The sequence below is a fragment of the Strigops habroptila genome, chromosome 14, assembly GCF_004027225.2.
Source record: "Strigops habroptila isolate Jane chromosome 14, bStrHab1.2.pri, whole genome shotgun sequence".
Lineage (NCBI taxonomy): Eukaryota > Metazoa > Chordata > Aves > Psittaciformes > Psittacidae > Strigops > Strigops habroptila.
In genome coordinates, this window is record NC_044290.2 from 11936343 (window position 1) to 11963994 (window position 27652).

The following is a 27652-nucleotide window of genomic DNA, read 5'->3' on the forward strand; positions in this document are numbered from 1 at the left end:
TCGCTGTCCTTGTGGCTTCTAAAAGCAGCAAGACCTTGTTACTGAACAGAGCTCCCAGGTTCTCTCCACAGCACTCTTGCTCCCTCCCCTCTCCTTCCCCCAGCACAGCCACTGACTCCATGTTTCTAGCAACACTATTACTATTTCATTTAAAACCTGAGCTCCTGTAGTGGCGAATATTGCAATCAGAACAGTAATCAGAAGAAGAGCATTACCAGAAAAGTAGCCCAGCAAGACTTCTCAGTGGTTTGTGCACCTGAAAAAGACTTCAGTGAAATTGCTCACCTTCCTTACCCCTGTCTCCCCATTCTCCAAGTAAAACAACAGGACATTTAAATTCCCACAAACCCCTGAGATTGTTATTTCAGGCATTTGCTTAGTGGAATACCGAGGTAAAGCAGCAGTCCACTGTTAAACAGCAGAAACATTTTGATCTCAACAACCACCTTGTCAATACCTGGACACTACAACATACTCCACTTTACTTGTGTTACTCCTGTCACTAGACTCCTCCTGTCACAGAGTGAATGGAACGTTGTAGTATATGCACTGAATAGCACAAGTGACCTCCCTGAGTGTGAGCATGAGGCTCAGCACCGAGCAGAGCCAAAGCAGCGGCTGATGCTGCTCTTTCTGCTGGTGGTGTCACTTGTGTATCACTTCTCAGCAGGAATGGGAGTTAAAAGACTTCACGACGAAGCAGATACTTCCAAATTCATTGAAAAGCTTCACGTCCAAGCTCATTGAAAAGTCTATTAAGTGATGCTGATACCCCTGTGCCACCAGCCCTTCCGTACCTTTCGAACCATGGGGCTCCCATCGTTGATGAGCTGGGCCAACATCATGGCCACGTTGTGGTCGATGGTGGTGGAGTGATCGGTCCGTTCAGCAGAGTTGCCCACAAAAGTTCCCAGTGCAAAGACTGCAGCACAGCGAACCTGAGGGACACAAACTTTCATTAGTATTTCCCTCTTGTTTCCAGCCCAAGGTTTGCCACTGGGATTTTTTTATCCCCACAAAAGGCATCTCTGGAAACCTGGACTACTGTGTCAGGTAAATAGTGAGGGTTAAAGGGAAGCCCGTGGAGAGTAAAGGCCAAAACAGATTCAGCAGAGCACTGAGTTTTAAGTATTCACAGATGCAGGAGTATATTTAATTTCCCAGAATACTCAGTGACCTTCCCACAGGTGCTTTTTCCAGTTGACGTTGCCTAGAATATTAATTAAGAGGAATAAGGTAGATGAGGAGTTACTGCTGGGATGTGAATCTTTAATAGAAGTGCTGAACCAGAGTCTTTGGAAAGGTAGAAGACGCTGGAAAAAAGAAAAAGAGAAAAGAGCAGCTCAGATCAGGGTGAACTTTGCCAGATCACACAAAGAGCAGAGGGATCAGATGGTCTGGTGATCTTACAGCTTGCCTGGGCAGAGCCTGCAGACAGCGCGACACGGTGCAATTGGTAACTGCAGGATGTGCTTCATGAAGTAGAAATGCTCACTGGGTGTTTCTGAGCGGGTGTGCTGTAAGGATGGGCCAGCCTGGCATTCACACCAGTATTCATAAAATGGAAGAAAGATGGGGCCAGGGAAAGGAGGTGGAGGACCATAGAATCCCAGCCTGGTTTGGGTTGGAAGGGACCTTAAAGCTCCTCCAGTCCCAACCCCCTGCCACGGGCAGGGACACCTTCCACTAGAGCAGGTTGCTCCAAGCCCCTGTGTCCAACCTGGCCTTGAACACTGCCAGGGATGGGGCAGCCACAGCTTCTCTGGGCACCCTGTGCCAGCGCCTCAGCACCCTCACAGGATGCAGGACAGAGAGCCTGAGTGTAGAGGGGAACCTCATCTTTAATCACTGCACGTTAGCAGTGGTGTTTATCTCCAGGCTGACTTCTCCCACATGCGCTGTAATTTCACTGGGGTCTGACAGGCTCTGTCAATCACAGCACATGAACCACTTCTCTCTTGGAGGGTTTGTCACAAAGGTAGAACACATTCAATTAAACATGTATTTTCACATATACCAGGAGGACAGTTCTCATCCTTGGGCAAAAAGACCAGAGGGTTTTTTGCAACACACACTGAGTTTTGGGACCACATTCTTACCAAGCTTCTGATATGCAAGTAAGCAAAAATCAAGGTGTTCCCTAACTCCAGTGCCACAATCCCAGGATTCCCAGGCTGTATGAACTCCCCCTGCATTTTTTTGGTTGCTTCTCTGGCAGGGCTTGTGTGATTTGCATCACCTTGAAGAAACAGCCATGAGGTCCCTCCCTGAACCAGACGCAACGGTAAGGCCCTCGAAGCCCTGGTTTTACAAGTATTTCCATAGCCCTCTGCCAGGATTCTGACAATTTAAGCGGTGTTTAGTTGAAAAGTGAGATTTTACCTCGGGGATGGGATCCGAGAGGAGGCTGTAGAGCTTCTCGTGAGCGCTGTCCCTCACACCACACCACCTGGCTGAGTCAAAGTTCTGCCAAATGCGGCCCAAACAAATGGCCACCCACTGACGCAGGAGAGGATGTGGATCATTCAGCTGCTCCAGGCAAATAGCAATCAGGTTTCCTTGAAGGCAAGCTTCCTACAACACAAATCAATGCCATTTATTTCAGATGGCAGCTTCCCACCTCATCATCAAAAAAAGATTATTTCTGAAATAGACAGGAAATCGAGAGAAAATAATTATCTGGTGGTTGTATATTGGTTTTGTTATAAAATACCATCTGGAAGCAGCATGAAGGGAAGGTCAGCTACACACTGCTAGAGCTGGTTAAGTAGCTGAGTAACAGAAATGCTTCCTGTAATGCACAAAGCCTGTTTTTCCCTTGTTGGAAATACTCCTTGCACCTGTCAGAGCCCCAAGGTTTATGGCTCACTCTACACCTTTCCCAAGAACTTTTATCACAGCCCTCGAGTTCCCACTTGACAGGAACCAGGCACTATTTCTTAGTGTGCTGCCTGAAGGGGTAGTTGAGTGACTTGTGTCCTTAACCTCCACGTCCAGGCGCCAGGCACATAACGTGTCTGTCACACCTCCAGGTCAATCTTTCTTCTAATCCACACAAAAAGAACATAAAGCCATCTTCTAGTTCAGTTTTCCAGGGCAAGGTTGTGCTTTAACACAAGCCAGGAGCCTTTTATCAAAGCCAAGGCACAATGCAGAGAAGAGGCAGGAGACAATGGAAGGAAAAGGGATGCTGGGACTCACCTGTCCTGTGTTGTAGTTGTTAACAATTACAGCCAGGATAAATGCTGTCATCGTCCTGTGCTCAGCCTTAAAACAACATACAACTCCTTGTTAGCTAGAAAACAGGCCAGAGAACAACTATATCCTGTGCTTTCTGAAATGTGAGGTTGTTCTAAGTGCAATTTGTATCACATTAAAGGGACGGGAGAGGGGAGAAGCTAGAATTTTTCTTGTCACCCAGCCCTGTCAGTAGTTACACCCGAGACATTTCATCAGTGTCTCCCCCAGCCACTGACTTGGTGATGACCCTCCCACAGAGCAGTGGGTGCTGTGGGAGGCAGCCCTGTGGTAGCACCAGCTGCGCAGAGCAGCCCCAGGCAGGCCAAGGCAAGCTAAGCAAGTGCTAGGAGAGGCTGAGTAAAGCTGACTTGTCCTTACGGGCATATAAGGGTCTGCCAGAACCGACAGGAAATACTTGTGTCCGTTGTCCTTCACAAGGTCAGCTTGGCACGACTGAAAAATGAGACAAAGGAAAACACAGTGAGTACTCCAACACGGGAGTACTTTTCCTCCAGTGATGTATGAATACTTCATGTCTTCATCATTTTTCCTCAAATCTTGTTTTCATTTGAGAAGTAAAATAAGGCACAAGCAACCGAACCCCCGCAGGAGCAGGGCCCAGAGGGCAGAGCAGTGCAGGAACCCTCTGTCACCCCAACACAGCCACAGCAGCTGAAAATGTGCCCTCCTGCTTTGGAGAAGAGTTAAACTTCACATCTCTGCCCTGCATTAAACCTTCACCAGTTTTGAGAGCACCACAAGCAAAACCAAGGAGGAATCTGATTCTTTTTGTTTGTTTTGCTTTTACATTTAACAGAATAAGAACTGTTTAAGATTACATCTTCTAAAAGCCCCTACTCTAATTCTCCCCTTGATTTCCAATCCTCAGGACATGGGAGGTGCAGTTCAATAGCACAGACAGTCCATTGGCTCCTTCTGTGCCAGTGTCTTTGTGTCATTGAGCAACCTGCTGTAGTGGAAGGTGCCCCTGCCCGGCGCAGGGGGCTGGAACTGGATGAGCTTTAAGGTCCCTTCCAACCCAAACCAGGCTGGGATTCTATGACTGTAGCTGATTTTCCAGCTCAGCCTGGCAGCCAGGATGTGACAGTGTTTTGTGAATGGTCAAGTCCCATCTTTCACAAGCAGGACAACTCTTGGACACTGCCACATGCACTAACCCAGCACACATTTCTCTTACAGCAGCCCACATCACCGAATGGTTACCAGTTAATCTGTCAGGAGGGGGGGGATGGAGGAGGAATTATTCACTCTTTAGATATTCATTCTCTATATTCAGCCCAACCCCCTGCCTACGCAGGGGTAGATTTTGACAAGAAGATTTCAACTCATCTACACAAACGAGACCTATCAGTGTTTTATTTGGTCAAGTGCTGACGTGTATTACACCAGTACAACAGCAGCATGTAGTAGCACAATCTACTACACACAAACACTGCAGAGCAACTCCACTGTCTCTAAAAGCCTGCAAGGAGAATAATGCAGGTTTTCCCGGGGCAGTATGAGCCGGGAAGCACGTGGCACACACCGTGGTTTTGCTAACACACCAACTCAGCCTTTAGGTTGACATATTAGGGTCAAACTGAGAGGAGACATACTACAGAAGTGGAAATTTAAGGGAGGAAATACTGGCTCGGCAGCCAGCTCCCTGGTGACGGTGGTTCTATTGTATGCTTCACACCAGAGACAAGATCATGTATTTTTTATCAGATGTAGAAGGTGAAGGAGGAAACTAATTGTTGAAAGGAGAGGGGATGGCAAGACAGAGATGCAAGAGAATATTTTATACTTGAAGGGAGTGAAGATGCCAGTTCTGGCAGACCAAAGAGCAGAGGGGATGGATTGATGCCAGGCTGCAGCTCCAAGAGGCTTTCCTGACTTCTGTGTAACGCAGCACAAAACCCAGCTTCCTTCCCCCCCCTTTTTCCCTCTCAGTGTGAATACTTTCTGTTCCTCACAAAAACCAATCTCTTCACGGCAATGTAGGCAAACAGAAGGCTGCCCATCTTCACTGTGCATTTATTGTGCTGCCACTGGTACTTGAGTACCTGAGGCTCGAGGATGGGAGGCAGTGTCTATACAGGCGGCAGGCTTGCTCCAGCCCTTCCTGCTGGATCCTGCCAACAGCACAGAGAGCCAGCATCAGCTACACCTCCTCCTCAAGGAATAAGCAGCTACACTTGTGAATACTACTACAACGTGACCAAAGCAAGCTGCAGCTTGGTGTGAAAGTTCAGAACTTACATAAAATAGGACGTTCCCAGCACTGGGGAGGGATGAGAGCACAGATCTCCTCTTTCTCCTTCATATAACACGTGCTGTGTAACTCATCGCTAAAAACCTCACCAGTTCCTGGGATGCAGCTGCATGGCCACAGCTCGGGGTGGGCCACAATGGCCAGTAATGCCCCCCAGGTGGGCACGTTATGGGTTTATCATCAGGGAACACTTAACCTGAACGTCTGTTTTAACTGTAAGATGAGAAATGGTAGTCACACATCTGGAAAGCAAGATTACTATTTATGTTACTCCATTGCTTTAAAAAGCATGAGAAATGTTTGTTTTCTATGGTCTTCAGCCAATTCTCTGGAGTGATAAGATCTCATTTTCACTGTCCCACTTTAGCAATATTCACATTTTCAGTTCTCTTTAATATGCAGATTTTTGGGTCTTGCTTAAATTCCTGACTATGATCCTTATTACTGGCAGGGAGATTTTTTCTCCTTCAAAATCAGGTATTTCAGATTCAGAAGGTGCTGTTTACCAAACATTACCCATGTAGCATACAGAAAATTCTTGAACTTGGGATCCACACAACGTGCCCACTGCGATACTGGCTTCTGTTAAACATGTTTGAAACTGAATTTGTTTCCAACACACATGTCCAAACCTTGCATCAGCAGAGGGGGGAACGGACACATCCGTATTGATACTGAGCATATAACAAGAAAGTATTCTTTTTGCTTTCGATATGACAGCATACTTGCTCCCTGTATGCTGTGACAGCTCGAGTCACTGCCTGTCCCCTCCCTCGGCAGCGCCCACTGCTCTGTCCTGGAGCTGCCCTCTCCTCCCTTCTCCCTTCCACCGCTTGGCTGTGGAGCTAGAGAGTGAAATGGTGGAAGGAAATCCAAATCCAAAGTTTAAGAGTATTTTCCTGTTGTAAAGGACAGGTGACCGAATGAGGGAGGCAACAGGGCACAGGAGGGAGCAACACTGATGGAGGCAGGACGGGAAAGAGCTCTTTTGGATCGGCTTCCCCACTGAAGAGAGTGACGGATAGTGTGATACACCGTGTACATTATACATGAGCCTACTCAGAAGCCTACCTGGGGCTGAAGCATCAGCTGCAGAGAGGCATGCATCAAAAATAAGCTTTTCAAGAGTAGCTCGAAGATGAATAGTTTTCATTTTCTTTGCTTTCCAAAATCCTCTTAGGATGTTAATGAAAATGTATTTATGAAAGTAAACCTGACAATGCTAGATCAACATGGGGGAAAACTCCAACACAGGCAGTATTATTCTCCATACTGAAATATGGAAATAGGGAAGAGAGGTAACAAAAATAACCCCTCAAATAGGCAAGATCCAACTTCTGCAAACAGCTCAGACCATTGCACATCACTTATAACCATGCCCGCCATTAACTGTGTGCACCACTCCTCATAATTTTATATCGCTCAACTAATTGCACCCACAAACCATCAAGTCATATATGTAACTATACAAATTCATCAGCAATCACTTACCTGCTTAATTATGTATTTTAAACCCCACAACCAGAGCTCTGGCTAAGGCCATCTTCACAAACCAGGGCTCAGATTTTAAACCTCATCCCGAAAGGTACAAAATATTGTCAAGACGACCAGAATCATGGAGCCATATAGGAATAACCTGTGATGTGGGGGAGTAAATACTGCTCTGCCAACCATCTTCAATGCATCAGCACATGCATTCATTTATAAATCCTGTTCCAAGTCTAAAGTCATCAAAAATTACTGTTATTTCTAGAAAAATTCTGTGTCTGAATTCTGAGGTGATACAGAATCAGAGGATCCCAGCCTGGTTTGGGTTGAAGAGACCTTAAAGCTCATCCAGTTCCAACCCCTGCCCCGGGCAGGGACACCTTCCACTAGAGCAGGTTGCTCCAAGCCCCTGTGTCCAACCTGGCCTTGAACACTGCCAGGGATGGGGCAGCCACAGCTTCTCTGGGCACCCTGTGCCAGCGCCTCAGCACCCTCACAGGGAAGAGCTTCTGCCCAAGAGCTCATCTCAATCTCCCCTCTGGCAGGTTAAAACCATTCCCCTTGTCCTGTCCCCACAGGCCCTTGTCAAAAGCCCCTCTCCAGCTTTCTTGTCAGACCCCTTTAGGTATTGGAAGGCTGTTGTAAGGTCTCCCCTGATCCTGGTCTCCAGCTATTGCAGCGTGGTTTTGAAGTACCTCAGGAGAAACTCTCAAGTCTAAAGCAACTGGATAAAGTAAATGGGGCAAATGGGAAGAGGGGGAAGTTGCTGGAACCCAAAAGAAACATCCAAGTTCAAAATACTCACACTGTCCACTGCCAGAATTTTGGCCCAGATGAAGACCAGGAGAGGCCTCAGTTCACGAGCTGAACTCTGGAGGAGCTTCAGCACGTATGGGAAAATGCCGACGGACAGGGCCTGGGGGGCAGAGAACAGTGAACGCTGTTTAACCACAGAGGAGAAATCTGGCAGAAAACACTTTCATCCATTTCCAGCAGAGAGGGGATCCCTCTGCATCTCTCTGCTGCTCATTTTCATCTTGGATGTCACCAGATATTTTCAGACTCATTTGCTCCACGGAGACTCAGAGCTAATCTAGCGCTCGCTCTCACTCCTTACAGCCTGGGCTATTTAATGTTCACGATATGCTGCGCTCTCCTCAGACAGGGCCATTTGCTCTCACAAGTAAACATACTGCAAAAGCTCAATAATTGCAGCCTTCCCACTGGAAATTAAAGAGGCTTCTTGCCTTGCACAGACTTTTTACCCAGCCTCTTCCATGGGAGCACAGACTGCTCGCAGGAGGACGTGCACCACACCAAGCATCACACCGACTGCTGTCACACTTCGTGAAGTGCAACGTAAAGGACACGTATGGTGGAGACTGTGCTCACAGCACTGGGCTTGGGGGGCTACATCTGAGCATCGCCCAGTGATACAGCAGCGAGGTCTATAAAGCACCTCACAGCCAGAGCAAAGGCTGTGGCTGACCTGCTGCTGCGTTTTGATCCCCAGTGTTTCTAATCCAGAGGTCTTAAAATCCCCTTTAACACGTATTTTCTTCCTACCACGGAGGCTAAGCTTCTGTGAAGCTGCAGAAGGGAGTCTTGCCTGAGATGAAGGGGGAAAGTAAAGAAAACCACTAAAAAGTCCCATCATTGAGCTATTCCACGACCAGCTGGTGGTTTGTCTTCATCACTTTCATCAACAAATAGCTCCATTTACAAGTGTTTGAAACCACTCCTCTGTTTAATTCTTATTTATTATCTGCACTGTGCTAGCCACTTTCCCAAATGCAGAAGGCAGCTGCTGCCTTCTTAGAAGAGCTTATAAAATCCAAAGACCAAACAGATAAAGGAAGAGATGAAAATGATGCAAGCAGTAAGCTGAGAGAGCAGATGATAAAGGGACGTGCTATTTTTCTGTTATTTATTTGACATGACAAACCTTTTTATTTGTCCCAGATGTTCCCTCCTGTTTTGTCCCTTACAATATTTTACACTAAACTATTCCCAAGGAACAACTCCTTGTTTAATGCAAATGAACAGCTACCCAGCCTCTTTGATTAATACAAACCACTTTTCTTTTAGTGATGCTCGCTCCATTTCACACACATGAACACATAAACCGCTGGCCATTTGTCAAACCTGTGGAGTATCTCCCCCATCTTCCTCCCATAAATCATTTATATTTATCCCTTACCCTGAAATAAACTCGACATTACAAGACAACAAGCAACATCCACGCACCAAGCTAACGGCCCAGGGGCCCAGGTCCAAAAACCTTCCCAGCAAATCCAGCGCCCGCAGCCGGTGAACCTGGCTCAGCAGCACCTGCAGAGGACAGGGAGAAGGGTTATTGCAGAACAAACACAAACCCTTGTGAGTGCAGAGCAATGTAAGAGGACCTCGGGGCTGTTCCATCCCTTGGAACAAGCGTGTCCTGAATGGAAAAGCCATTGTTCAGACAGGCTGACCCAGCCCAGCTCTTTCAGCCTGTCTCCAGAGCAGAGGTGCTCCAGCCCTCGCAGCAGCTCCGTGGCCACATCTGGACTCACTCGAGCATGCAAACGTTTTCCTGGGAACACAGTTATCCCTCCATTTCCACGTCACTTCTCCACTTGTTCTCTCCGCTAATTTCTCTCTCGAGAGCAGTGGTTCCAATGCAGCAGCCCCTGTGGATCTCAGATATTCTCAATGTGCCACCTGCCTTTCCCCAGCAAAGCAGGAACGTGACTGTATCTGCAGGAAGGATCCAGGGGTGAGCAAAAGGCTCAGCCTCCCATTACTCAAAAGAGCTCAGAAGCAGAAAAAGAGGCTTTGCTTTCCTTGGCAATCGATGCAAGAGACTTAAAAGGGAAGCAAAAGGTCACATTAATCGTTAATAAAAATCTCATTAAACCGGAGTCTGACGATGCTAATGAGGTGGTAGTTTACTGGCTTATACCCACCTCGGTGTGAAATATTAACAGGCAGACTTTCAGTTCTTAATCTCCTTAACAGATGTAAGATATTGGAATGCAACATTTAATCCTCAGTTTAAATTGAGAAACATCCCCCAGCATGGGGCTCGGGCAGAGAGACTCATTGATTTAGCTCCCCAATTGCATCCCCTTCACAGTGTTTTTCCACACTGCATATTCAAATTAAACTGTTTTTTCATGTTTGCTATTGAAGAATAACTAAATTACTTGGCTCATGGTTCATACTATGAATGACTGATACTAAAGATGTGCAGAAAGAGTCCAGAAGAGGATGACATGAGGATGTGCTAACTACTGCAACAGTTTCACCCCTGAATATCGGAGCTCAGACCCCAGGTCATAAGAGAAAGGATTTTGATCGTCCTACCCCAGTTGGCACCAGCCTATTCTATAAACTTACTACAGAACTTGGCATGATTATCAATGTGCTTTAAAGGTGCCCAGCACAGGAATAACAGGGGCAGCTGATTGAGATTAAAGCAGTGCTAGAAACCAGGGCACAGGAAGCTGAAAGGCCAGAGAGGAGCATGTTGGACACAGGGTGCTTACGCAGGCAGCAGGAGGCACAGGGATAACAGTGCTGCTGGCCCTGACCTTCAGAAAACAAGTAAATCCACAAATTCTGTCAGAGCTGGGGAAAATCAGATGTAATTGAAAAGGATTTCCAGGTGAAGATGCAAAGCCACATCGCAACAGTGCCAGCATCCCACAGAACCTTTAATCCAATAGTTTCTTATTTTGAAAGCTCTGTCTTGTGATTTTCAAAGCCCCAAAAAGCCACCAGCCTCTCCCAGGTTTCTATATTCCCACTTTCCCGACTGATCTGCACAATAACCTCCAACCAAACCTGACACAAATTCTAGAGACTTGGGTGAGGACGTGGGGAGTCTGTGCGTGATTTATGAACCTTTACTGAAATGATGGACTGGCTGCACTGTGCCCTCCGTGCACACATCACTGCCTCATGTCCCTCCCTGACATTTGCACATCTCTATTCCTGAACAGAGGACAGGGAACCTAATAACATCCACACACACAAGTTAGAGATTAGCCAGGACATAAGGGTAATTTAGAAGTAAAAGTGCACATTTTAGCAGGCATCTCCAAGCAAACACAGGATGGGAGAAGGGGACTGCAGTATGGCTGTCCCCATGGCTGCCTGTGGAACAAATGCTGCTCTCAGCCACGTGCATTGGAGATGTTGTGGCCGGAGGCACCTCCACGAGGATGGAGCATCTGCCACTTGGGCTGTGCCTACACCAGCTTCTCTTTGCTGGCTCCTCTCTTCCCTGCGCAAGGAAGGCACCCAAGTCCAGCCTGTCTCAGGCACAGCAAGAGTTCGACATGGAAGTCAATTAAAAGGCCATTTACAAAGGACCATTTCCCTGTCTGTGACAAATCCAAGTTTTGCATGGCTGGCAGCAGGACCCTGGCACTCAAATACTGTCTTTTGCCAGGGGCATATCCAAATTGAAAACAGAATCAGCCTTTGTTAGGCTACAACAGCATGGCCTAAGCACTCCCAAGGGATCAAAACAAAAGGACACCCCAAAGTGGTCTGAGACGCCCTTCCTTCCCTCTCCTGATCAGTTGGTCTCCAATTCAAAGTACCTCAGACCCATTACCAAGCAATCTTATTCCACTATACAATTAATACGCTGTAATTATAACAATAATTACGTTGCTCTAGCTTATTTTGCTCCAGGATAAGAAGCAGGTTCCTTTGCCAGCTGACCTCTCAATTCCACTGCAAGGTTAAGCTCCCTGCAGAGCCCTCTAGAGCCAAATAAGTCACTGGAAAGCAGCAAAGTTGGTGCTAGAGCAGAAGCCTGCCTTCTCCCATTGCAGTGACAGAGATAAACCCTACATCTCTTTATTCAGCTGATCTTTCAAGGCTTAGGAGGCTCAGGGAAATTAAGATTTGGTTTTACAGAGATTGATGGTGCTGTCAGTCACAAAACAAGCTGGTAGCTAACAGAGGGCAGGCGAGTCTTCACACATTTAGTGAAAGGAATCACATATCCTTGTACAAGCGACTGGAACCACGTTCCTTTAAACAGAAAGACCTTAAATTTTGCTGCCTGGTAGAGAAGAGACCGCAGCTGCCGTGACAAGGGTTTATATTTCTGTCAATGCAAACTCCCGGCGAGGAGAGGGCAAGAGCAGATGACAACTGTAATATGTGCCTTCCCATAAAATATTGTTTGAAATGAGGGGTTCTGTTTCTAGTAGATTTACTTCTCCTTTATACTTATGAACTTTGCCTAGTCTGAGCAAATTCCTACCAGAACTCTACACTCCTTCCAGGCATGGTCTTCAGAGACTTGTTTCTATGTTCTTGCAGCAAAATTTCAGCATTCCATTAAAGGGAACACTTTCCAGGCTGTACCAGAGAGATAAAGGAGCCATTTCCAAACTATTCACAGTGCAGTAGCTTCATTTTCTGAAAACAGAGAGAAGATAAAAGTCTCTGCCTGATGGAGCTGGCATACAAGAGGAGATACTACAGGAGAGCACAACAACGATGGGCTACTCTGTGAAAAAGTCTTGCTACTTTAGAGCAAAAGAGGAGGCAGCAGAGCCCGATACTGATGAGGAGTGAAGGTATGGGGGAAGAAAAGCACTTTGCCTTCATCTGCACGGGTCCAATAAACACCCCGTCAGCTGTAATTCCCCCTGCAGGAGCCCAAGCGGTTTCTGTGCGCGCCGGCGCCCGGGCGCTCACCTGCAGGACGATGGGGAGCTGCTCCGGGGGGTTGCGGTTCTCCACGCCCATGGTCAGCCAGACCTGGAACGCCGTCAGCTGCTCCGCGAAGAAGGGGCTGTGCTGTGGGAGCAAGGGCAGGAATGCAGGCTTGGGTTAAAACCAAAACCAAAATAGTGAAGCAAATAGTCTCAGCATCTACAGACTCGCACAGTTTATGGTTTCCTATTTCTTTTGGTTCACACACATTTCATAGAATCACAGACTGGTTTGTGTTGGAAGGGACCTTAAAGCTCATCCAGCTCCAACCCCCTGCCACGGGCAGGGACACCTTCCACTAGAGCAGGTTGCTCCAAGCCCCTGTGTCCAACCTGGCCTTGAACCCTGCCAGGGATGGGGTTACTTGGCGAGATCTGACATCCTGCAGCACATTTAAGTCCCTGGAGCCTGCCCAATGCACAGAGCATCTCTTGTCTCCCAACGCCAGCAGTGACCATCTGACATTACTCCCCAGAACACGCCACTGCGCAGTGCACATTCGAGTGGTCCCTGGGCACACCAGCATCCCCCGCCAGTGCAGCAGCACCTGAGGAAACGCTCCTGTTGCCATCCATCACCCCAAGTATGTGGTGCAAGCTGGGTATGAGAAATACCGACCAAAGCACACAGCAGCTGCAGCTAGAAATCCACAGGGAACAGAAACCGAGGGGGAAGGAGGCAGGGGGGAGATGGGAGGAGGGAGAATGAAGCAACCCAAACCCGCCAGAGGCCAGTGGCTCCCCCGCCACCCCCGTGTGAGGCCTTTCCTCCACCAAGTTATGGGATTTTCCAGGTCTGACCGGGCAAGAACACTTAAAGAACACAGAGAAGTCAGATACATGTGGTTTATGATGTGCTGCTGAAACAAAACAGCCCCGAGGAGACTGTCGATTGCTTTATGCAGGGCCAGGCTGGACTCTCAACCCGCAGCGTGGCTGGTGAATGGATGGCAGCAGGTAAAGGTAATGTTGTGACTCACCCGGGGTTCTGACACCCTGGACACCAACGGGTGCTTCCGCCAGCCTGGCTATGAACCAGGCTGACTAAGCCCATAACGCCCCTTCCCTGGCCTTGCATTGAACAATTCCTTCCAGGATTACTGCTAGCCAGCAGCAGCTCACATCCTCTGACTTGCAACATGTCTCGATGGGCATAAATCAAGAGGTTTGAGGGCAAAACGTTGATTAGAACACAAGGAATCCATCAGAGACGTGTCTGCTCCATCATTTGTCACAGTGCAGAGCTGAGCCCTTTCCACTCCCTCCCAAACCAACAGCCAAATTTCCTATCCTGTAGGTGTCTCAGATGTTCAACAGGTTGATACTTGTCCCCTCTCTGCAGAGCAGGCACCTACATGGTGTTAATCACACTGGATTTTAAATGGAAGCATAACGAATAGCTCAGAAGAGGACTTGAACCTGGCCAGCTCAGAAAGTCCCAGTTGTGACAGCATGTTGATAGCTCTACCCACCACAAGTTCTAGCCAAAACATGCAAGAAATCACACCTGTCAGGCTTGAAAACCTCCTTTAAACTGGGCACACAGGATGTCAAGATATCACCCAACTTACCCTAAAAGCAGTTCCTTCCTCTATAATTGTAGGTAACTGGGAAAGGCAAATATCAACTGCAAGGTCCCAAGCTTGCCTAGAGGAAAAGGTGAGAGAGGGAAGTCATCACAGGTTAGTTCTAAGTAATATCAAGGTAAATTTAAATCCTGATCATACAAGTATGTGGACAAAGCAATGTTGTCTGAGTGGCTTAGAAATGCTTAATATTCCCTTCCTCTAAGGACAAGTATAACATATGAGAACTATTCAGACACACAGCGAGAAGCTCTGGTCCAGCATCAGGCTGATCAACAAAACGTGAGTGAGGTAAAGAGATCCCTGGCTGAAGTTCACAGACCCTGCTCCTCTCTGTGGTGTAGAGAGAAGCCAGAGTGAACTGAAGTCTTATCACACACCTGTGCTCATGCGAAAATAGACGAGCTCAACCCTGGATTAGCTCCAACCCACAACCCTTCAGCACACTCCTGTGTACGCACCCAAACCCCGGCTCGCTCTGTATTCCGGTCACAGCAGAGCAGCTCAGGTCGATGCATTCCTGCTGATGAGTCCTCCAGCCGACAATTCATGGATACACCCACAGCAGTACCTTAATTCCCCCTTTCCCTACCCTCGACGCAGCTGCTGTGTCACTGCACACCACGCTCAGACAAGTGACTCGCTCTCCAGTAATCTAATTCCGAGCTGGGTTTTGCGTGGCAGCCTTGTTAGAGATCAGCTCTCCGTGAGTCACCCCAGGATGCACTAAGCTAGAAGAGGAAATATTGAAAGATTTCTGTTTTCACACTTATTCCCTATACTATTTAATGGCTGAAGTATTGTGACTGGCAATATTTTAGTGCTACAGTTGTCACAGCACTTAAATTACATACAGCGGCCAAGGAACCTGATTCAGTGCAAACAAAATGTGCTACAGTCTGCTTCAGCAGGCTCACAAACTCAAAAACCAGACTAAAATCCATGCATTGCAACTTCAACATTCCTAAAACACCTCTAAAAAAGTGAAACAGTTACTTTTTACCCCAGAAACAATTATCCCACCTCTATCCATTATGTTCCACACACTTCTCATTTTAACATGCGAATTAGTGCACTCTGAAGGGCTGAGTTAAACCACCACCCGCTGGGTTTCTGACACAGAAGGAACTAATCTGCTCCTCAGCCACATTTGCTCTTCCATGGCTCATGGCCATCATGTGGTAACATCAATACACTGAGCAATGTTTCTTCTCCCAGCAACATTTGCAGATGTGAGGCCATAGGTGATAATCAATACAGTGTGCTTTAGCTACCTGCTGTAATAAGTTCCTAAATCACCCTGTCTGGAGTCAAACAAAGCCTTCCATTCAAACAACTGCCATGTGAAATCTATCCCATTAGCCTAACTGGAGGCTGTTCTCGACCGAAAACCATCACCCCAATTAGATGGAAGAATAAACTCAAAGGCTCTTGAATTTTTCCTCTGGATTCAGGAGATGCAGCTTGGTTTAGTTGCCCCAGACCTTGTGCCTCTGCTTCTCAGCCCTCACCTTCCACTTGACAATATGCTGCCAATATAATTAAGAGGTAATCAAGAGATAATCGAAGTAAGACAAGAAATGCTCCCCACATGCTCAATAAAGACCCACGCTGGAGAGAAACTGTTTACACAGAGCTGATGAGAGAGATTTATTCCTGGTTGTGGCAGAGGCAAAGTCAATTAGTGCAAATACAAAGATCGTTTTCCTTCAGGTAAAGGAGTATTTCTGACTTACAGGTTTCTTGGAGGAATGGGCACCAGCACCTACAGAAATTCTCTCAAACATTAAAAACCATCAATACCTTGTGCCTTTGAGAGATGTTTTAGTACAAAAGCGAAAACCAGTTTAGAGATCAGGGACAACCAGTCTTATTTTGGCTACCTATAGAAGGATTCTGCACAGGTCATTACACTGCAGAGGCACAGTGCTAAGATGCTGAGCTCCTCACTGTAGCAGCAATAATGCTGCTATAAAAACGTCCAAAGCAGCCCTGCAAGGCCAAATCTCAAAGTGTTATCAGAAAGAAGAAACTAAAATTTAAAAAGATATTTTAGTAGATTAACACAAAAATCTCTTTTTATGCTTCCAAAACCAGGCCAAGGCAGCCACGAGTGTTACTCAACCTTTCTGAAGAGTAACCAACAACATGAAGTCTTAACATCACTGCTTACCCCAACCTAGCGTTGCTGAGTAATACCTGCTATGTAAGAGGCCTGAAGTGATTCTCCAGCCTTTCAAACCAGCCCAGCATGTGGCTTGTGAGACTTCAGGTTGCCCACAAGCTGCCACACAGGTAACTCGCTGTGTTGGTGATGGCATTAAATACTATTACAGTAATTAAAAGATTCAAAACAAGCCACAGATGAATGGTAAAGGTCTAATGCCACGGAGTACGTGAGGGAAACAGAAGGGGAAAACCACTTGTTACAGTCATGGTGAAAATAATGGCTGGTAGTGAGGAGGAGGAGCAGTGATTGACTGTTTTAATATGCCAAAGGGAACCAGAAAGGTGGGTAAACCATAGACATGCTCGCTGAACTAATATTCCACTTCAGCACACAAACAAGAGATAAATTATGGAGCAGCAGGGAACAAGGATGGGTGGTGTCGCACCCTCACAGTGATTTATGAAAGCCAACCCAAGAGATCACTCCTGCTCTTCCTTCCCTGCAGAGACTGCTGTTTGCAAAGTCCTTTGGAAGATCTGTTTTCACTACATCAGGTACAAAAAGAGCTTGGCAATACCCCCACTTGTTCTTTCCTGCGCAAGGATACCGCACTTCAGAATACATGAAAATTAAAAATGAAAAGGCATTTTCCATAATTCTACAATAAAAATTAAACAGGGAAAGAGCAGCCCTGAATTCCATCATTAACTCCCTTCTCCCACGACAGAAATACTCATCTATCTGTCTCTATATTCTAGTTTCAATTTCTCTTGCCCTTCAGCACAAAATCCCTATTCATGCACCCTCAGACTCCATCTATCCCCCCAGCCCAATCCCAGCTTCATTACAGCAGGACTGCTTAAGCTGTTAATAATTTAACGTGAGCTCATCCAGTGCCTTTATTGCTTCCTAGAGGTGCTGCAAAGTTTGGACTTTCAAGCAAAGAACAGACAGCCGAGAGTTCCAGCTCTGCTCAGTGAGTGCCTGGTGGGGCAAACCCAGGAATCAGCTCGTAACGGAAGCCCACAGTGACACTCCAACAGCAGAAATGAAGCGCAGCTACAGAGGTGAGCATTAGTCTGCCTTCAGCCACATACATGGTGGTACCTGCAGATCAGGAAAGCACATTTTCTGACACTCACTTCTGGGCTGAGTCAATGTCTGATGCTTTGAATCCTCATGTCATGTGTTTTTATAACACATTCTTATTAACAGTCTCTCTTCTTCTGGGAATAGTTTGTATCATATTGCACCACACAGGAGATTGGTGAAAATGAGTATTTCTTACTGGGACAGGCATGCTGAGGAGCCACCAAGGAGAAGCTGAAGCCACCTGTGGCCCTGGGGCTCAGGTGCGGGGGTACCCGCGTGGCTGGAATGGTGTTTCTGGAACCGTGACATGCTTCAGACTGTATCAAACATATTGGACAAGATTCTTCATGTTTGCTTTTCCTGCAGGTACAGTTGAACCACGGCCCCTGCTTGATTGGATTGTCAGACTGCAGCCAACCCTCCTGCTCCTCAGCGACACTGGGAACTCCCCAGGCCCCCTCCAGGGGGGGCGGCTGGAAGCTGCTCAGACATGGGTGTTTGGGAACGACAGTTATTGCTATGAATACTTAGTACAACTCTGAAACCCTCCTTTCTTCTACCAGTGCATTCCCCTGCGCTAGTCACAACTTAAAGCACATGCTTTGCTATTTTTGTCCACTTGGCTCCATTAAACTATCCATAGTCCATTAATGGGTCTTGGAGATATTAAGACTAACACATAGACACACAGAAAAATCTGGTTAAATCAGCAGTGTAATCTGAATTAATCTCATCCTTCAAATGCCAAGCAGTTCCAAATACCCTTCTGAACAATCCTCCTCCTTGCTGCTATACAGTCTCTCCCTGTAGCTCAGGGACTCCTTTCTCTGAGCCATCGTCGAGCAGCCCTGCATCCTTCCTGCCACACTCCCCCAGCTCCTCTCCCACCTGTAATTGTGTTGCTACATTATGATTTTCTTTTCAGCCAGAATTCCAAGCTTATTTTATTTGCAGTGTGTTACGACTTACTTCCAACCTGAATCTCATGATCACTGTACACGCTACTGCAATATTTCTATAATGGACAAATCAAAGCTCTTCCAAAGCATAATTAAGGTACTTTATTTTAATATACGACCTATGTTAGGAGATATTTCCAAATGCATTATTAGGTCTTTTCAAAGGCTGTGAATATAACTTGCTGGCAACAGCAGTAATGTATAAACCATAATCCATCACAACAGAGATCAAGATGATGACAGAGCATCAGGCCTCCTATTCTTACTGCACAATAGAGGGAACAACTCTGGAAGTCGAATAGCACAGCCAGTCAATCAATATATATTAATATTAATACCTGTATTATAGTAGTGCCTGCAGCAGCCAAGAACCTACAGTGCGAGGCACCAGGCAAGCACAACCCAGAGCCCATGCCCGGGAGGGTTCGTGCCTGAGCAGGTGAACCAGAGAAAGCCAATACGATAAGAAAGACACAACAGGAACACGTCTGAGCCCAGCAAAGAGGGCAAGGTCACCGAGATCAGCTCTCCTGATTCCTAAACGTGGGGCTCTTCTTGGTGAAATGAAAAGATTGACAGCTTGGGGGTCAGATTTTCCCTTAAAAGTTTTCACTTTTCCTCAACTATCGGGGTAAAGCAGATGATGAACAGGAGAGGTGACACTGCTCTCCCAAGTGAGTTGATGGAACAACAATTTAATAGGTCAAAATTCTTAAAGGTTGTTTTCAAAGGACTAAAGCAAAGGACCAGCAGCTCCTCCCTCCTGCAGCGCCCATGCTCCTGTACCTCTAGGCCAGACCCCCTGAGATCTGGCATTTGAGCGTGTCTCCGGGGAAATGCCCAGTTCTAGTCCCTGTCCCAGCTGTGAATGTGCAGAATGGCTTGTGGCGAACAGCAGAGTAATCCCTCAGTGCCTTTGTGAATGGAGGAACAAAGCCCAGATGAGCAGCCAGAGGCTAATGGAAGAGCAGAGAATATATGCACTTATGTGCTGGGGAAGCTATAACGACACACCACCACTTCGGCTGGGAGCAATAAGTCCAAACCCAAGAGAGCATCGCTGATGACACAGCAGGCAGGACCCACTCCCCAAAACACTGTCTGACATGCTGGGAATGGAAAAGATTGGTGAAGAGCCTCAAATAAAACAGCAATCAGCAAAACCCTGCTGCATCATCCACCATGTAACGATGCGGATGTGGCTTCAACGTGGCCATCAAGTCATGTTTGAAGTTTCCCTTCTCTCCAACGCTCCTTTGGCCAACTCTCCTGCCCTCCAGCCGCACCACCGAGGTTATCTAAACAGTAAAGTGGGTTTGGAGGCTGCAGATCAGGGATCCATTAGAAAATTCTTGAATGAAAGGTGACGGATAAGTGACTATTTTTAGAAAACATTTAAGCAAGCCCTAAATTAGTTTCTAAATCTATCCCCGCTGAAAGTTCCCACTAATGAACTGAGCCACCTCTGACAAAAGTGGAATTTTCCCTTTGCCAGATTTGCCTCAAACTGCACGTTTTTTGGAGGACACTGAATAGTGTCAAAGGATTCTCTGCTCACTGGCTGTATGCTTTGGCAGCGCTTGGAATCCACAAGGAAAAGAGTCCTGTGGGTGACTTCTCTTAAGGAATTTCTTCTGGTAAATCCTGAAAAGCAGCAATGATGCTGTTATCCTCTGGTATGGTCTGAGGAGCTTTACAGAGGTATTTACAGCACCATTCTGCACCAGAACTACAATACAAGCAAAGATTGGACTTCTAGAATCTACTGTGCAGCTTTATGAGACACAGAATGGGATCCAGGGCTTCCTCATTTCATTCCCATGGTTCAGCATGTAGACAGCAACACCAACTCTGCATCAAGTCATACTCCCATAGGAAACCAAAATACAGGCTTTTAATATGCTGGCAATAAGAATGAATTATATTCCCATGAGGCACTGGAAATAGAGGCTTTTAATATGCTGGCAACAAGCTATAAATAACTCCAGAGATTTACTGGTTTAATTTCAACATTCCTGCAGTCGTGTTCCACCTTTCTGCAACATGATTCTGAGGCTCAAGATGAGCCACATCCAGCAGCAATATCACCTCAGAGACACCATCTGAACTCTGGAGGGTTTTCTACTCCTCACTGACAAAGAGCCCAGTCCCTCATGTCACACAAGGTAAAACAACTCACCACATTTACAAAAGCAATTTTCCTCAGAAGCTGCTAATCCGAAGCACTTTGGAACATCGTTTGCTGGGTACAAGCTCGCAGCACACGTAGTGAGGCTGCCCAACTCCAACTACCGCATCCAATGCCTCCCTGTTGCCTCCACATTCTTCAATAATTAAAGCAGCTTCACAATTGCCAGCAAACGCCTCCGCAGCGACCGCTTCCACCTGCAACTGCTGCGGGGCTCTGTCGTTAGCTCAGGGAAACCATGCCATGACTGCTGCTATCAGCCCTACACTCATCACCACCACTCCATACATTCACTTTCCTCCACAATTTTATGGAGGAAAGCCATCAAAAGAGCAGGCAAACTAAGCCCACTCAGCTACCTTTACCTGTTGTTTTATTAGCCTTTTAGCACACTACCCAGCTATCATCATCTCCTACAGGAACTAGGATAGCTTGACTGCACCAGCTTCTACTTAGCCAAATCTTGTACTGTTCTATTCTTAATCACAGTGAATAAATAAAAGCAAACATTTTTTGGTATTACTGTTATTTTTATTATTATTGTTCACGGGACATTGGTTTGATAGTCAAAACCCCCATAAGAGCTTTTCAATAACGGTGCCACCTCCATTTCCATTAATCATCCTAAAAGCACCACTAAAAGTTGATGAACTCTGCAGCAAAGAATTTCTTCTACTTCAACATCCCAAGTCAAGAATTCCTTCAAGCCCTCAGCTCTCCCCATTCTTCCCAATCTGTGACCAGCTCTACTCTGGGAAAATAAAGGTAGCAGATGCCCAACTTCTTTTCTATTTGGAGGGAAAGATTGGAGTGACCTGAAGCTGCTGTATCACAGAATTACATTATAATTATATATGCACAGAGATGGGTATTATGCTGCCACAGGCCGTTTCAGTTTGGATCCACTGGCTAAACCAGCAAAGCACTGTGCAGGTTTAAGCAGTAACAATCTTTCATGACTACAGAGCAGCAGCACGTGCCCCTGAAGCCGCTGGCTGTCACTTACCACATGGCGTGCATGTAGGTGGGAGGCAGGCGGGGGCTGCTCACCGGGGTGCAGTTGTAGGATCTCATAATCCTTTCTGCCAAGAGAAAGTTCCGAAATAAACTGGCCACGAGCAGGTCCTGCCTGAAGAGCTTCTGGAAAAGGTCTGCCAAGAGAGCACGTGAGTTACTGGGTGCGTGTCTCCATACCTCAGGTAACATGCAAAAATCACTTAAAACATAAAACCACGTTAACATCTTCTTCCAGATAGAAGGACTCTACAGCAGTTGTGCAGTGACATGGTATGACAACTATTAAAAGGAAATCCTGCCTCTGAGTTCCCTTAAAGCAACACAGGGACTCTCCATGTTACATTAACAGAATCAAATACTTTCTACCTCAGGGGTTTTTTTGCCTTTTTTAGACAAAATTCCCCTGTTGGTGTTTCAGCCTGAGTTTTTGGAAGTTATTGAAGGAGAAAAGGACCTCTGTGTACTATTTAATCAAGAACTACACACCTGTAAACTGGCAGTGTGATGTGCTTAGAAGGAGCCAAAATGAATCCTAAAAGATAGCAAATGTGTTCTCTTCTGTAGAGGCAAAGATGAATTTAGGTGGTGCTGAGCATCAGGAAGAGCGTAGCTGGAAAACTGTTCACACATTTGGCCGCCCGTGCTCCAGAATTACCAATTCAAAGCACAACAGGGCTAGAGAAATGGGATGAAGTTACTGATGGGGAAGCCAGGCTGCCTTGCCAGCAAAGAGGAAAGAACCCTTTCTTTGTGATACTTTATTGTGATACGAAGGCTGGAAGAAAACAGATTGCTCTGTACAAATACAGTAAGAACGAGAATCATTCAAGCTAAAGCAATCATGTTAGCACTAGAAAAAACCCTTCTGGTTTCTAATGATCAAGTTGCTGAAATGCTTCTGGTAAAAAGAGTGAATTTAAAAAGTTTAACTGGCCTTAAGATCCAGTCTGATCTGGGCTCTCAATAGCAGGCTTTCATTTTCTCCTCCTGGCAGTGCCTCATTTATCTCACTCTTCACCCCTGCACTCTGATTAAGCGATGCTTGCTCCTGAGCACACTCGGTTCGCCTGCCCCAGCCTTACCTCTAGGCAAGACGTTCCAGGCGATGGTGTCTGTGATAGCAGTGAAGATCCAATTCAGCTCTCCCAGGGGGGTTCTCCTGTCATTCAGCCTGCCCGGGATCCTACAATGGGCAAAAATTCCATTTCCTATTAAACCCACATGTTTTGTGACACGCACCCATGCACACCTCTGAGGCCCAATCAAGGCTCACCAAATAATTCCAGACCTTAATTCTTAACAAAGAATTCATGTTGCTGACAGACTCCCCTTATCCAAAGTCTATTACATTTGAATCTGCCTGGGAGATGAGCTGCCAGATAAAGGATTATAAAGCAGGAATCATTTACAGGTAACTGAGCTAAAGGAAAACATCTGGGAAGACATTACAGGGATGATGCGGAGTTGTGAGATGCAATGGAAATGCCTCTTTTCTTCAGAAGTGCCAACCAGCTTCATTTTATCCATTATTCACTTCTTGCTGAAATATTTAATAATAAATACAACTGCTGTTACAAACCACTTGCTCAGCACCTGTAACATCCCTGTGTAAGAACTGTGAGCAACCATACTCCAGGAAAAAAACCAATTATTGTTCTTTAAACAGTCAGAAAGCTCAGAGCAGCTGGAAAACACGGTCCTGCTGTTAAACACTGACAGTAACACACGCATGTCCCGGCTCCCTGTTCCTGCCTGGGCACAAGCAAACACCACCCAGTAAAAGCCACCTTTAAAAGACCTATCTTTCAAGTCAGGACTGGAGCACCCCTGTGCCTGCTACAGCCGGGGGGCTGCTCGCGCCAGCGCCTTTGCTGTTTGTACAGACACAGTTCTCACCCAGGAGGCAGTGGTCAAGGCCAGGTTGGACACAGGGGCTTGGAGCAACCTGCTCCAGTGGAAGGTGTCCCTGCCCGTGGCAGGGGTTGGAACTGGAGGAGCTTTAAGGTCCTTTCCAACACAAACCATTCCATGGTTCTATGAAAGCACAAAGCATTTAAGAATGGTAATGCCCATGGAAATGAGCATGGATCCTTAGCACAGGAAAGCAGCACAACAGCACATCTCAAACAAGGACGCAGCGGTGGACAGAGGGGATTCCGCAAAGACTGATACTAGAACGTTTCACCTAACATTCACTTCTGGCATTAAACAGCTTGAAAACAGGACATACAAAATATAGAAGATGCAGAAAAAGCTTAAAAAAGAAGTGAATGAATGTGATGCAGTGAGAAATTTAAGGTCATTCCATCCATCTTACCAAGGAACAGTTTGAACATTGTGGATAAACACCTACAAGACAGAAAAATCCTGGTGCCAACAAATACTTTACACAAGTGGAGGAAGAAAGAAGAGCACTTGACCCTTAAAAGGAAGGGAAGCAATTCAATCTCCACCTCCATTCAAAGGTTCAAGGCACACACACTTCACAGAAGCACCAGTTATTTGACTCTGCTGGTGGAATTCTATAGCCTGAGATGCACCAAAGGTCAGAGCAGACAAACTAAGAGGCTCCTCTGGGCTAACATTTATTATTCCAAGCACCAACACACCAGAGAGCAGGGCCTGAGCAAAGCCCATTCAGCAACAGTGGGCAGCACTGTTCCACCAGGAATCTTGCTGTCCCCCCAGGACCTTGCTTTTGTAGACTGAAACAAGCCATCCAGGAGCTGAACAAAGATCTCATTCTGTATCTGCTCACCAGTGAGGTCCAAAGACACTACAGGACCAACGCACAATCTGATTTCTGCAACTGCAGAGACCAATGGACAGGCTGCCCTGACCCAAAAATCAACACAGACAATGCTATCCAAAGGAGGAAAAGCTGTAAGCTGGTCTTCAGCATCTCTCAGCTTCTGCCTCCAGCCTGATCAGCTTCCCTCACTACACTTTCTAATGCTTATTTGCTTCTCATAAAAACACAAACAAGAAGAAAAAAACCACCCACCCACAATGAATAGACTCTTATTAACACTCAGACACTCACATACGCAAACACAACCCAGCGCTCTCAAGCAGAGCCTCTTCCCCTTGAGAAGGCACCAGAGAGGATGGGGAAACTTCAGAAACATGCACCCAACCCAGTAAGACATCCTATGATTTAATCCCAACACACCCCAGCTTCCCTTCTGGAACAAGTTTCAAATATTAGAAGTATCAAGACAAACTACATGAAGCACTTTCTCTATGGCAACTTCCTCTCCTGCTCTGTACAGCAACACTAGTTCCATGCAGGTTCAGATGAAGCATATTCCCTTGTATAAATATAGTTTCTAAACCAGCCAGAAATTAACATCTTATAAAGAATTCCTGTCTGTCTTGATATCAGAGGAAAAATCTACATCTCTGAGCCAGCGTTTGTTAAGCGAGGCCCAGAGCAAGCGGAGGGAACCCGAGGCCGCTGCTCTTGGGAGGATCTCGCATCAATATTTGCATTGCAGAACACCCTCTGCAGCATTTCCAAGTCAGAACATTACTAAGTAGACACTGAAGTGATCTTTGCCAAGACTCCCAGCAAGCCAAATGCTGAACCTAAACCATTTGATGGCCACTTCCAAGCCAGTTTTCAGCCAGGAAAGCTGCACCATGGCATGACATTACAGCAACCAACCACAACATGGACCTGAGTCAGAAAAGAGACATAAACCAATGTACTGAGCATTTCTTCACACACTTATGAACAGCTATTTGAAATAATCAGTTATGCTCTTCTTTAACACCTCTCAAAGCAGCAGAGGTCACTTGACTTGTTATTTCTGTAGAGTTCCACTACACAAATGTACTTACTGTCATTTTTCAGATAAAATATTTTGGATGAGTACATTTCCCTGTACAACGTCCTCTTTCTTCTTTTCCTTTCTGTCTGGGCACGCATCTACAGAACCAGAACGTCACAAGGCTCCAGAAAGTCTTTTTCCCCATGAGGAACATTGCTGTCGTCCTCATATCGCTTCTCCTGATGTCTTTCACATTAAGCTCTGACAATCAGCGAGAGCCTTTGACAGTGAGGACAAAGCAGACCTCATCTGTAAAAACTATTTCTGAGGGAGGGGGAGAAAAGGGAAAAAGGGCAGCACGTCCCAGCTGCTCGCTGCAATTGAACATCTCCAGACTCTCAATTGCTTCTTCCATCAACTTCCTGACAGATGCCTTCACCGAGACCTAAATCACGGCAGTCTATTGTGCCAAGTGAGGACTACAAAATGTCAGGGTCACGGAGGAGCCCGTGCGAGGTGCAACCATCAACCGCCTTGTCAGAAATTCAGCAGAATCCCATGAATCATTTTCACTACAGGGGAAGCATTTGCCTCAAAGGATGCCAGGTTCCCCCTTCAGTGGGCTCCATCGGTATCTCTTCTTTCGGAATGTAATATATACAAATAGTGGGATATGCAGTATCATGCTTAGACTTCAAAAAACAAGCTGCTTTGGTACCGATATATCAAATACCTGCCCACATTCACGATGATTTTAGACAGAAAATAACACAAGAACATTTCCCTTTTCATTCCTCCGGGGAAAAAGGGACACCACAGCAATCAGCACCATGAGCAGGAACATAATACAATGCTGTGGAAACCTCTAGAACTGGCAAGAGCTGCTTAGACAGGATAAACACAGTTCATGTGCTCAGAGACAACATGTTCTCGTCACAAAGGAGAGCGGCGATGCAGGTGGCCGCCACTGGGCTCCCAAAACCTTGGGAACTACTCGAGAAAGACAAAACCTTTGAGGTTCTTCAACCATTTGTCTGAGCGCGCTGCAGAGCTCGGCACACCAGTGCTCAGTCTGTCATCTCTCCCTACGAAGATATGAAGGAAGTGTTGCCATGAAAACCACCCTTTTGAGTGCGATCTTCACGCTGGATTTACAATAGGCTTTGCCTACACTACAGGCTGATACCCTGTAACAATGGTGAGAAAATTAAACACTCCATTTCAATAAACCCCAGTTTATTATAGAAGAGAAACTTTCCAGAATAACATCTTCAACAGCAAAGTTCTGCCTCAGCTCAAGTACTAATGAGTGAGGTATTGCCAACAGGCAGCGTGGCACAGCACCCTGCTACACCAGGGCTAAAACCACTTAGTAAAACACATTCTGAAACATGCTCTAACGCCTTCTACTGAATTTTCTAGAAGAAAATAGAGGGGCTGGAAGCTGCCTGACCTCACCCTAAAGGCAAACTCAAAATGACACTTTCCCCACTAGAAATAAAATAATAACTATAAACCCCCAGGCTGTGGCATTTCGGAATGTGAAATGGTTGAGCAGATATCTGCAGGGACATCTCATCGTGTGCCACTTGTAATGACAGAGACACCAGGGTCCTGTCGACAGCAGAACCATTGTTCTGCCTTCAGCTGCCTTTATGCACTTGCCCAAGAGGCAGCAGGATTTGTCCCTGCCCAGCCCTGCTGAAACAACGGAGCTTTCTTCTAGCAGCCAAATGCCTTTCTCCATCTAGTTTGAATCCTGACGATTTCTGCCCAGCCTCAATACCAGCAGCTCTGGCAGCATCTCCTCTCACCAGGCAACAGGGTGTTTCAGGGGATTATCACTATTATTTTAAAAGGCAGTATTGATTCTTGTTGGAAATACCATTTCAGTTGAGCAGTTGGCCTTGTCTCTTACACAGCAACACCAATTTTGTTTCTTTAAACCCAAGCGCAGCCAGGAAGGTTATTCCATACTTGGGCACCTTTTGTTCTTCTGACTTTTCCAAACAAACCACCATTTCCAGTGACTTTCCACACAACAAACTCTCTTCCAAGACTGATGTGAGGAACTTCAAATAGCCAGCAGAAAGCTGCTGGTGGTGTGAAGCTCTGATGGCCCCGGGTGACGCTAACGGACC

At 46.3% G+C, this 27652-nt stretch overlaps 1 protein-coding gene across 2 annotated transcripts in view; it reads right to left on the reverse strand.

The window, feature by feature from the left end:
* The window catches only part of RPTOR (regulatory associated protein of MTOR complex 1), a 119151-nt gene that overhangs the window by 45805 nt on the left and 45694 nt on the right, over positions 1 to 27652 (reverse strand). For both annotated transcript variants that reach the window (XM_030506234.1, XM_030506235.1), the window contains exons 8-17: positions 22821 to 22921; positions 21728 to 21872; positions 14298 to 14373; positions 12710 to 12811; positions 9251 to 9334; positions 7809 to 7919; positions 3619 to 3693; positions 3202 to 3267; positions 2383 to 2574; positions 798 to 938 (exon numbers count right to left, since the gene is read on the reverse strand). In XM_030506234.1, coding sequence (XP_030362094.1) covers positions 798 to 938; positions 2383 to 2574; positions 3202 to 3267; positions 3619 to 3693; positions 7809 to 7919; positions 9251 to 9334; positions 12710 to 12811; positions 14298 to 14373; positions 21728 to 21872; positions 22821 to 22921 — 1093 coding nt within the window. The remainder of the gene's footprint in view (positions 1 to 797; positions 939 to 2382; positions 2575 to 3201; positions 3268 to 3618; positions 3694 to 7808; positions 7920 to 9250; positions 9335 to 12709; positions 12812 to 14297; positions 14374 to 21727; positions 21873 to 22820; positions 22922 to 27652) is intronic.